At 31.7% G+C, this 12812-nt stretch overlaps 1 protein-coding gene across 7 annotated transcripts in view; it reads right to left on the reverse strand.

Annotated features, from left to right (window-relative positions):
• Positions 1-6079: 6079 nt before the first annotated feature.
• Positions 6080-12812, reverse strand: part of LOC106056078 (pleckstrin homology domain-containing family G member 5-like) — a 290847-nt gene continuing 284114 nt past the window's right edge. For all 7 annotated transcript variants that reach the window (XM_056008795.1, XM_056008796.1, XM_056008794.1 and 4 more), the window contains 2 exons: positions 10883-12030; positions 6080-10098 (listed from right to left, as the gene is read on the reverse strand). In XM_056008795.1, the coding sequence (XP_055864770.1) occupies positions 10089-10098; positions 10883-12030 (1158 nt within the window). In that variant the 3' untranslated portion in view covers positions 6080-10088. The remainder of the gene's footprint in view (positions 10099-10882; positions 12031-12812) is intronic.

The following is a 12812-nucleotide window of genomic DNA, read 5'->3' on the forward strand; positions in this document are numbered from 1 at the left end:
TGTGTCATTGGATGAGAAGGAGAAATATATATTTCAAGAATATAATGACATATTGTTTCATGATTAAACATAAAGCTTTTACAATGCAAATCAGAATTTACTGTTGGGGGTCTCGGCGTAGTGAGGAATTGTAAAAAGGGGTCGCCGAGCAAAAAATGTTGAGAACCGCTGGTCTACATAAAGCCAGAGAGAGAGAGAGAGAGAGAGAGAGAGAGAGCTCTCACAAAGACTGCGGGTCAGACATTTGAGACCTAAAGAAAAGACACAGAAGACGAAAAGAAAACTTAACTAGACCGCCGGTGGACAACGGCTTGGTCTGCACGAGATGCGGAAGAATATGTAGGCTGCTAGGTCGCAACTGGGTTTGCATAGTCATGTAAAACACTGCTCTTATTAATCTTCAGAACCGAAAACATTGCCATTGTGTGTGTTGGCCTCCTTCAGTCATAGAATGACCATGGTTTATCTAGCACACTTTTTCATGTGACTGGATACCTTTTTCTTGTATATACTAGAGCAGTGATTCCCAAAGTGGTCTATATAGACCCCCAGGTGTCCACGAAGACTTCCAAGGGGTCTACGAAAGGGAAAAATTAAATTGGGGGTCTATGAGATGTCCACGGGGGTCTACGATAATAGATCTCATTTAAGCAGGTCGTGACTTTAACTTAACATCAAATTAATGTAATTCTTTTATACACTAATATGATTTATCTTATCTTATATAATACAGACGTTACTTCAAAAAAGAAGATGATTACGTCCTACGCGTCATGCATTTAGTCATGCATATTAACCAATGACTTAAATTCTGCCAAGTCACTGGTTTTCCTGGCTAGCTCAGGCAACCCATTCCATGCTCTAATAGCACTAGGGAAGAAGGAGTATTTGTACAAATTTGTCCTAGCATATGGGACGAGGAATGTGCCTTTATCTTTGTGTCTTTCAGAGTATTTTATTAAATTTTGTTTTTGTATTTGAAGATTATGGTTCAGTGTTTTATGTATGATTGCTACTTTACTTTTGAGCCTTCTGTCCTGAAGGCTTTCTAAATTTAGTGATTTTACTAAAGGTGTTACTCTAGTCAAATGTGAATATTCGTTTGTTATGAATCTCACTGCTCTATTTTGTGTCTGTTCCAGTTTCTTAATGTTTTCTTGAGTTGAGAGGTCCCAAACAGAGGATGCATATTCTATTATTGGCCTAACCAAAGTTAAGTAACATTTTAGTTTTATGTTCTTATTTGATTTATAGAAATTTCTTTTAATAAATCCTAATGCTTTGTTTGATTTTTTTGTAGTTTCATCAATATGTGGATTCCATGATAGTTTTTCATTTATTATAACACCTAGGTATTTTGCGTTTTTAGTCTGTGATACTGGTTTGCCATGAATAAGATAAGTGGAATTAATTTGTTTTAGTTTTTTTGTTACTCTTAACAACTGACATTTTTCTGGGTGGAAAGACATGCTCCAATTTGATTCCCATTTCTGTAATTCATCTAATTCTCTTTGTAAAATATCTGTGTCTTGTGTTGTTTTTATTGTTCTATATATTATGCAATCGTCTGCAAATAATCTGACTTTTGTTCCTGAACTAATGCAATTTGGTAAATCATTTATGTAAATTAAAAATAGTAGTGGACCCAAGACTGTACCTTGAGGTACACCTGAGTTTACTGTTATCGGTGTTGATTTAGAGCCATTTATTATTACAGTTTGTTCTCTCCCTATCAGAAAGTCTTTAATCCACTGATGCAGTGGACCATTAATGCCGAAATATTTTAATTTTTTAAGCAAACTATGGTGGTGAACTTTGTCAAAAGCCTTAGAAAAATCTAGTAAGATAGCATCTATTTGTTCACTATTATCTAAACCTTTTGAAAAATCATCAATTAGTCCTATTAGTTGTGTTTCACATGATCTATATTTCCTAAAGCCATGTTGGTATGGTGTGAGGAAATTATGTTTGTCTAAGTGGTTTATGATGTTGCTACATATTATGTGTTCTAGGATTTTACATGTGATGCTGGTAAGTGATACTGGTCTGTAGTTCCCTGGGTCAGATTTTTCTCCTTTTTTAAATAGGGGGGTGACATTAGCTTCTTTCCAGTCCTTTGGTACTCTGCCCTGGTTAAGTGAAGCCTGAAAGAGTATTTTGAACACTGGGGCTAGCTCATTACTTAGTTCTTTGAGAAATCTAGCTGGAATACCATCAGGTCCAGAAGCTTTATTTGGTTTGGTGTTGGCTAATAGTTTTTGAATTCCATTTTCTTGTACTACTATATCTTCTATGTTGTCTACTTGGTTCAAATTCAGTAATATGTCTTTGTCTCCTGGGGCTGAGAATGCTGATGCAAAGTATTTGTTTAGAATGTTTGCTTTAGTTTCATTATCATTATGTATTATGTTATGTTCATCTTTTAATGGCGTTGATTTGTACCCGAGTTAATCTTTTAAGTATTTATCCTGCTATTCAAACGAAAAATTGCTATATTTAATTTCAATACTTTTTTAACTAGCTTAATTTTGTCTAGATGTAACTAATGTTTAACAAAAAGAATGTAAACTGTACAGCGTTGATTATTTAAAATTGGAATTTATTCTTTCGTTGTCATACTCGCGGTTGCCTAATTGCCTTTTCATAACGATATGAAACCAATGACGCTGGACAATTCCACCCTAACAAAATAGATGAAGATTTGATTAGCTTTAGAACACTCAAAGATAAAGAATAGACCCACAAAATCTCTCTTCGACATCATTTAGAGAAGATGATGGTTTGCGAGAGTCTTACAATATCTCTTTACATATATCAAAATATGGAAAACACTAAAGGTAAAACATTGATTTTACTAACCGTTGTAGTTTTAAAAACTGTTTTACACAAACCTACAATCTGATATTATTAAACGAATTTCTTTACGCAACAATACAGTTCAAGGTCACATCCGTGGCATGAGTTATAAAATTAAAAGCTTCTTATGTAATTCTTAGCAAACGACATATATACAGTTTGGGGTCATCGGCGTCTCTGTGTGCTGCAAATTGCCTAAGGGTGAAGGTGCTGCTAAGGGTGGACGGCTCCTTATTTTAACAGGGTTGACCCACGAAACCTTTCAAGAACATCTTGGTGGGCTCCCCTCCAGCCAATAAGACAAATTTAGTGTGTGACAAAAATGAGTGATCTAAATGCAAAGACATTCCAATGTAAAGATCGTACCTTTTTTAAAAAAAATAAGTTATTCGAATGGATGGTTTTAAAGTCATACGATGTGAATGAGTGGGCATTGCATCGTATTGGTTTCAAAATCAACCACCGCAAGAAAACAAAGAAACAAACAAACTTCGAATGGATGGTTTTGAGGTCATACGATGAGAATGTATGGGCATTGGCATCGTATTGGTTTCAAAATCAACCACCGCTGGAATCCGCTATCGGAATTTAAATTGGCACTCGCTGAACCTCCAAGAAAACATTTAACATCTATATTTCATTTAGTATGGGGATCCAACCCAGGACTTGTGTGACAGGCTCGAGCTGAATGGGAGATGGCATAAACACGGCTTTGTATTGGACCGCATTGATGTTGGAAATCAAGTGCCAGTGCTTCTTGTAACTGAATTAGAGACAGCATTATAAGCGCACATTCTTAAAAGCACGGGATAAAACGATAGTATTAATTAAAATCTATTCGTTTTAAGACACATTAGTAAGTAATATGTAAGCATGTAGTTTAAATATTGTTAAGTTAAATTTTAATTTAGGTGATGGCCAGAGACTGTAATGTATACGACGTAACCACTGCCTGCTACACAAGTAAATATCACACTAGTACTCCGGGTTCAAGAACATCTTGATGGGCTCCTCTCCAGCCAATAAAACAAATTTAGTGTGTGACAAAAATGAGTAAACTAAATGTAAGGACATTCCAATGTATCGATAGTACCATTTTCTTTAAAAAAGTAATTATGTCATAACGTTTGATTTAGTTAGGACTGCATATATATAAGCAATAGTATCTTAAAAGTCAATGTTTTTACAACTTCTTAACAGAGTTAAACGACTTAAAAGTTTTTCAAATGAACAAACAAATATTCTTCCTAAGTTCTAATGTGGGCTCCAATTGGCCTTGAGGCATGGGCCCGAGGGTAATGAGCTCCTTCGCGCCATGGTTGCTACGCCACAGCTGTGGGCCCCTAGAATTGCTTGTGGGCCCGGGTTCATTGAGCCCCTTCGCGCCAGGGATGCTACGCCACTGTACATAAGGCAAATTAATTAATTGATTGAATAATATTTAATGTTTGAAGGACTACTTCATAGAACAAGAATAGCCTACATGAAACATTTATCCGTAGCAACGGATAATAGATGTGCAAAAAAAAATTAAAAAATACAACATTTCCAGTGTGTTTGGTGATTCGAGTAAAAATATAAATTGTTATTTTAATTCGTTTAAACCTAAATTTTATCAATAAAAAATAGATCTCTATAACTTCATATGTAGCTTTAAATTACTCTTCCACACTCTGGCTCACTACAGTTAGAAATTTGCTTTAAATTTTTTTTTTATGAATTTGCAAAAATCCAATACAAGTTAAGTAGGGTGTCTACGGAAAACCAGAAAACATGGCAAGGGGTCTACCAGACAAAAAAGTTTGGGAACCACTGTACTAGAGTCTATATATATCTCCTTTGTTTTCCATTTGGTTTAGATTAAACCATATTTCTAAGTCTCTTTGAAATTGGAATACTGATGCAAAGTATTTATTTACAATGTTTATATACGTTTACATAATTTCATTATTATTTAGTGTTTAGTTCTCCTCTGTTCCAGTTGCATCCACTTGATTTAACTTATGCTCTATGAGCATTGATTTGTATTGCTATCCTTGGATATCACATTGTATGAGCATTGACTCTGCAGTTGTCTGCTCATTCCCTTGTTGTTTCTTTGGTAAGGTGTCTAATTGTAAAATTCTTTTTTATTTCTGCCTTATTATAGTTTCTTTGATGTTTTTGTTTTTTTGAGTAGTTTTTTTTTTTCTGTTTGCAGACTTTCTTTAATTTAGTATTAGACCGGTTGGATGAATATTTAGTTATTTTCAAATTTTACTAAACGTTTTTAAAATGGTATATTATAATATCCCAGTGGTCATCCACTGTTTGTTTAATGTCTTTTTCTAAAACAAAGGATTGTTGAAAGTTTAATACAATTTGTTGTAGCTGAGCAAGGCTGCTTTTATTTAAGAAATTAAGAGTATGATTTTTTGATGGATTTTACACTGATAAATGCTTTTATTTAAATGATCTCATGGTCATATAGTCCAGGGATAATGTCATAATCTACCACAAGTCCAGGTCTGTTTCTGAAGAAGAGATTTAAGATTTTATATAATGTCCATTTTTTAAACATTAAATTATTAACTTCATTATGTAATGTTTTATATAAATAATATATATTCTTATATTAAATGTTTATATTTGTCTGTAACTATTGTTTTAAAAATGTTTTTCAATTATTTGGTGGCATTATAGTCTATCCAAAATAAATGCATTTTTATGTTGTTTTTTTAAAGACATATAATTAGTAGTATAGTTTTTGCATATAATTCAAGTTTGAGTAAATACTGCCCATTATTAGTGATGTTGAAGTGCTGTTGATTTTTCAAAATGTTAATTCAATATTTTATTATATGATTGTATGAGTAATTTCTTCTGATATCAGTGTTGTTGTTTTTTAAGGCTTTAGTTTGTGGCTTACATAATTATCACTAAACAAAATCAATTTTATGATAGATTTTTTAAAAATATATCTATATTGTTTATCTATATGGGCTGCATCTATATGGGCATGTTCAGTCAAAACATTTAGTTCATCTCTATCTATGATTCTTTACAGTTTATTCTATATATATATAGTTATATTCTATTCTATATATATATATATTTGAAGAGTAGTACTTCCTATCATTAAGGAGGGAGTGGCAACCTGAAGGTCTGTATGTTGAAATCCTATGTAATAATGACCAGGCATTTGTTGGAAGGAATACATGTAGATAGAAAGGTATACACAAAATTGCATGTTTCTAAATTATTTATTTCTGCAAATGTTGCCATAGTTGTCTCTGTAAAGTTATACACACTGTCAGTTGCAATAGTAATAAAATAACAATGTACAACAGTTGAAAAAAAAACAAACAACAAGAAAAAAAAACAACTGAAAAATAACAACAGCAACAAAAGTTACAATACACATAACCAAATAATAAATAAATAAAAATATGGGTAGCTATTGAAGCTTCTGTGGCGTGCAGTGAACTGTTAGAAAAACAAATTCAAAATGCTACTGATCATGACGAGATAAAAGCGATAAGGAGAAAGGGGAGATAAAAAGACTAGATCTAAATGAATCTATAACCAACCTATCCTCAATTATTACTACAATATCACAATAAACCAACAGGTGAACTAAAACGGTGGCTAGACCATTAAATTAAAAAAGAAATTAAAATTTTCTATATGCATATTTGTAAGTAAATATTCTATCTTTTTTTTAAAAATCAAACATATAATTATACATATTCAGAAAAGACAAAAAAAGAAAAAAAGGATCAGTAAGCGGATTTGGCATGTCTATCAAAACAAATCATCACACTAACTATAATTTCTCTTCATAAATATTGAAAAAAAAAAGATTTTTTTTCCAAATAGTAAAATATTAATACCGATAGTGAAAGTTTATTTCTAGGCCTTGATTTCATGTAGGCATTTTTTAAGTCTTTTATTTTAAATAGTCTCAGATTGTAATTTACTAACAAAATTATTTTAACAAGACACTTTACCCTTGAGTAATCTTTTGGCAATGATTTCTAGGCTATGTATTTCTTGTTGAATAATGTTAAAGTCTACACTGGCTTAAGGTGCTAAATGCTAAAGTCAAGGTGCTTCATCCATCCACATTACTAATAACAGAAATAATACTGGCTATAATTTAGAGATACTATCATCTAAGACACACAGGACAACACAAGAAATCATGAGCTGAAAATTTAACTCTGAACTAAAAATGATGTGTTTTGTTTTTCATTGAACTCAAATTTTCAAATTTTATTTTAAAAAATTACAAGGAAAGAAGAAACATTTTCTTTCATTGGGCCAAAGAAATTGTTGTTTCAAATTAATATTTAACTATCTTTCTCTTTGTGTAATAAATAAAATTATAGTTTTTATATAGTGCTAATTTCATGCTTGTAGCATGCTCAGAGCGCTATGGTCTAATCTCATTTGTGAATCAGTGAGGGGAGGGGGTATCTGGGAGAAGGTTTTCTGTGTTGCCTTCAGGCGCTAAGTAAACACAACTCTGCTCAAGTTGGGTGTCGAACCTCAAGCCCCCTTCATAAATAGCCAAGTTCAAGCATACTTAGCCTCTCGACCACACATTCCAACTCTAAGGCATGGACCCTTGAAAGGAAATGACTTCTGTTTTGTGCATATATTTTCAATGGAGTTTTAAATATTTTTAGTACAATTTCAAATATTATTTAATACAATTTTAACATCTATTTCTTGTAGATCTATATTTGGAAACAATTTTAGACTTAAACTTTTGTTCAAAGGGTTTTATGTTTTCTTGTACAAAGTATACTTCAAGGCATTGAATATTTTTCTTGTCTGTCCTGATTTACTTAAGGATTGGGCTTTTATATTTCAGATCTACTTTCTTCTTGCCTCTTTGCCCATAAGTAACTAATAAATTTTATCAATGCATTATGAAAAGAAATACAACAACAGGCCTACAAGTTAACTATGAATTTTTCTCTTTTTCTGTATGATAACAAGGAAAATAGTTGTTCTTTTTTTTCTTTCTCTCACTATTATTTTAAAATAAAATTTCAGACATGGGGGTGAAGCCCAGTAAATGCTATAGAGAATCAAATCTTACTTGAAGGTTCACAAAAGTAGAAAAAAAAAAGTCATGGAAGACATTTGAGCTTAGTAGTAATAAAAAAAAATGATCTGTAGGCCTACTACTGCAATGAGGCCAAAATTAAATGTTACTAGATGAAGGAGGCAGAGATGGGTGGGGGGGGGGGGAGAGATGTATGCAGAGGTGGAGGCAGAGAGATGGAGGGATGTAAATACAACCATGTGGGATGTGCTCACAAAATGATAACTTCCAAGTGTAGAAAAAAAAAAATCATTCTTGTCTTTTGGAGAGTCTATACATAAATGAACAGAAGAACCGAGGTACTAGAGATTACATTTAAAAGAAATCTATAATAGCACCATGAGAGCAATGTCAGTTATCCTGCATAACTAACTGGATATGTTTTAGACTTTCAGAGAAATCATTTCAGACAGGGTAAAGATTCTTTTTTTTTTGGATTTTAACAACAAATGGACAACAAACAAAAAATACTGTTGCCTTAATTATTAATTGTGAAACTGAGCATACATTTCTTTGAGAATACATTTCTAAGTCAGAGTGTAAAAAGAATGAAAACATATTGAAATGAGTTTCATACATATTACAGAAAGTTATTTCAACAAAAAAAAATAATAATATTCTAGTTAGAAATTAAAAAAACATATTTTCAAAAACAAAAATGGAACAGAATTTTATAATATTTTTACCCATTATCAAACATTTCTTTTGTTTGCTTTAATTTTCTTAGCAGCTCAAATTTAAGTTTTATTTTCATTTTGTTAAAACTCATTATAAGTTTATGATATTTTCTATAGAAATAAAGATTATGATGTAGCCTAATTTGCAGAGATACTCGCCTCATGGCATAGTGATGACATCCTGAAAATCAAACAGCAAAAACAATCAGCTTTTAATGAAATTATATATTTGAGTCATTATTTTCTTTTTGGACAATTAGCTATAGACTACAGGACCTTTGCAGAAAACATAAGTTGCCATAGAACATCATTCTATTTCAGTAATATTAGCAATATTTTGATATGTAAGCTTTGGTAGGAAAAATGTCACTTTGTTGAAATGGGATTAAACAGTGAATAAATGTAAATTATAGTAGCTTTAAAATAGAAAAGGCCTTTAAAGCCAAAATGTTCTTTTTCACAATTGAATGAAGGAAAAATTATTTTAGTACAGCCAAATGAGCTCAAAATAAGCCAGATATTTTATTATGATTTAAAAACAGCACTACAAATATATAACATATTGCATTTTTTTTTTCAGATTTCCATTTATTACTGTTTTAAAAATAAAAAATTTATAGCATCCACATTTGTTTTAATAACAATATATTCTGCAAACAAAAGTGAAGTAATTAGCCACTGTTTTACCATGGTAAGGCCTCAATTCATGACAGATATGCTAAAAATGTTTATAATTTAATTTCTATTGATGAAACAAATGTTCAATGTACTAATTAAAAAAAAAATGTTTGAACTAAGATACACTCCATAATACAGAACAATAAAATACTAGACATACACAAGCTTTATTCTTCTGACAGCAGTTTGGTATGGCAGCAAATGAAAATAAAAATAAATAAGGTGATTATGAATTAATAGCAGCACTAAAAAGATGTTTTGTTTCATGAATTTAAAACAGGAACATTTTTGGTTATATTACAAGAACAAAATAATTGCATAAATAACTAGGATTTTATGGTGATAAAGAAAGCAATAATAATTTTCATATTTCTTGTACATACAAGTATGAATGTATCACATAGCCTTTATTTGGCTAATATTTACATGTATAAAAAAAATATAGAGAGATTATTACAAAACAAAGAGAAAATAAATTCTATGATATTTCACTGACAGATTGCATAATTTGTCCTTCAATTATTGATTAGCAGATCATTTCTGAATTATTTTTCTACATTTTAAATAAATAGATAAAAAAAGATTTTAAAAAAACCAAGGCTTTAAATAAGATTAATTAATGCTAACTTGATACTTTGAGATGACAATGTTCCCAACATTTAAGATTTCATTAAAAAAAATCATCAATTCCAGACAAAAAAAAGTTTCATTGCTTGGTTTGTGCAGATTTGACAAGAACAAGGCAGGAATATGGCTGACGTTGTTCAACAGTGACTCAATCATTACACCTCTCTGAAACAAAAAAAATATAGTTTATGTTATACATTCAAATTTGCTATTGTTAAATCTTCTCTCCTAATTGACGATACCATCTTTGATTTGACCTCATCAAATTAAATTAATGTTTAATTTTACAAACTTGACTTTGTGTTATATAAAAAGAGCATGCATTCCCCTTTCATTCTCTACCAATAAAATATTTTCTGATAACAAAGTTATTGAAGCGTTATCATAATAGGGGAGTGAAAAAGAAATAAGCAAAATCAAGAATTCCGTCCAAATGTGGACAAATAATACGGAGAGAAAGAGTTAAGAGACATTTTTTTTCTATTGAAATATTTTTCATATAAACTGTAAACAATCAAAAATCAGTTCATGCTGATGTAAATTTTTTCTCTAAAAGATTTATTCAGTGAATCAATAGGCCTATATAAATCTGAAAACTTGTGAGATGTACTGGATGAAAGAGAAGAAAACAGCAAAACAGAATGAAATCATTGAATCATCAAATTACTGTTTTTCATTTAAAAAAAAAACGCATTGGGGTAAATAACAGAAGAAAAGATTGACTTAAGAAGAATGTGAACATTTCCTGGTTTATCCAATCATTATATTGAGTTATTTTGGTTATTTAGAGAACTAAAGAATATCTGAAAATACAGAGAGATTCCCTCTTAATTTTGTTTTGTATTTAGACACTAGACGCACCCAAGAATACTTTTCTATATGCACTATCAAAACTTTTGGAGATTTCTATTTTTTTGGAAGAATCTATCCAAATAAAAAAAAAACTTACGATGACTCGATGTTTGCATCTTCTAGCACCTGATGTTTAAGTTTCTTAAACTTTATAATGTCTGCTGGCGTTAACTTTATCTGACTGCTTTCAACTGCCACTGAAGCGATCCCATCTTTCAGTTCAATCACATGCAGAGAGTTGACCTTAGTAATTAGGTCAGACATTGACCTGGATTTAGGGTGCGAAGCTTCTAAATTGGATACATTGTCAGCAAGGTCATCCTCACCATTGTCCATGTCATCTGCACCACCCACTGAAAATATTTTATGTACTTGTGTGGAGCTACCGCTGGAGCTGAAACTACCCTCCACTTCCTCAGTAATATCACTCTCCATGTTCAGATGGAGTGACGCTGTGGAGCTTACACCACTGGAAGATGGAAAACTTCTCATAGAGTCAGTACTCAACACTTTGGAGCTAATATTTTTACTTTGATCTACATCTGTTCTCCATGAAAGACGTTTATGAATTGTGGAGTCTTTTTCCAAGTTTTTAATTTCCTGAATAGAATCTGCTGTGTGATAGCGTTTTTCTGAACGTGACACTCGACGAGCATTGAGTCTCTGTTTAGATAAATCCTCATCAACAAAGTACTGATCAGATCCAGAGATCTGACCTACTGAATTATAATCCACAGATCCAGGTAAAGAATTTACTATTTCACTGTCATTAAAGATTCCACTATCATTAATGTTTTTCTGTGATTTGGAATCAGAAGAGTTATGAGCCACATTTATGTTTGGAACAGATCTACAGGTAGTAACCTGCTTATGTTTAACACTCTGATTGCCACCAGCACCATCAGGGTGCAAGTCGGAAAGACAAAAGTCTGAATTTGAAGACATTTTGGGGTCTGTGTTGATATGAAGGAGCTCTTTCTGACTTAATCGGCTTGAACGAGATTCTATATCACCAGTGGAGCTCGAATGTCCAAGCTCTGTAGGCAAATCACCGGGGGTTGTTAAAGTTGGTAAGAATTGGTCCGCAGACTCTACACTTTCAGTGCGAGGATAGGATATAATGCTTTGATCAGACGGCACAGTAGTTAAAACTGTTGACTCTGAATCTTCAGGGGCTGAAGGGCTATCTACAATTTTCCTAGGCAAAATCAATGATTCATGCAGTTTTCTGTTTTTGAATTCTTTCTGCAAAACATAAACGAAAGATTGTATAGTAGAAAATATTTATATATAAGAAACTTTAAAGAGTAGACAAATGAAGTACTTATAGTAGATATATATATTATTTTTTCGCTCAAAATGTACAAATTATCTTTACTAAATCTGCATTTTAAAAAAGGGAGAAAAAAAGTTAAAATGGAATAGTTAGAAAAGTAGTTTTTTCCGTGAACCAAAAGAAAAACTTTAACTCAATAGTGAGATTTATAGAGAAAAGTTCTTAATCAATAGCAAATGTAAGTCTAGTGGGTTAAAGCTAATTGGAGAGTAGTAACTATGAACCACTACTTTATTACATATATTTCATGTAAATGGATACTATCTTAATTAAGTAAACTGAAAAGCCTCAGCAGTAGATTTAATGGTCAAACAGGCTAGTAAATTGCAATTATAAATCATAAAAACATTTGGTTTTGAACAAAGAACATACAACAGGTAGAAGCTCAATGAATTTCCCATTGCAGTTCATTTTTTTTTCTAATGGCAAGGGTTTCATCTCCCTCTTTCTCTGATGTCACCATTCAATGTGTGTCTACTAAATAAACAAGTAGTCATATTTTCCAATACCTCTTATTAGCTATTAACATGGATAATACTATTTCAGTCTTGTACACGTGAAATCTAGCTCAATCAAGCATAAGTAATAGTCACTGAGGATTCATTTTTTAGCATCCTTAACCATGATATTCTGGACCAAAATATAACTTTTCCAATCTAATGGGGCTGTTGGTTTTGTTTGTTTGACATGT

This window comes from Biomphalaria glabrata, chromosome 13 (genome assembly GCF_947242115.1).
Source record: "Biomphalaria glabrata chromosome 13, xgBioGlab47.1, whole genome shotgun sequence".
Taxonomy (NCBI): Eukaryota; Metazoa; Mollusca; class Gastropoda; family Planorbidae; genus Biomphalaria; species Biomphalaria glabrata.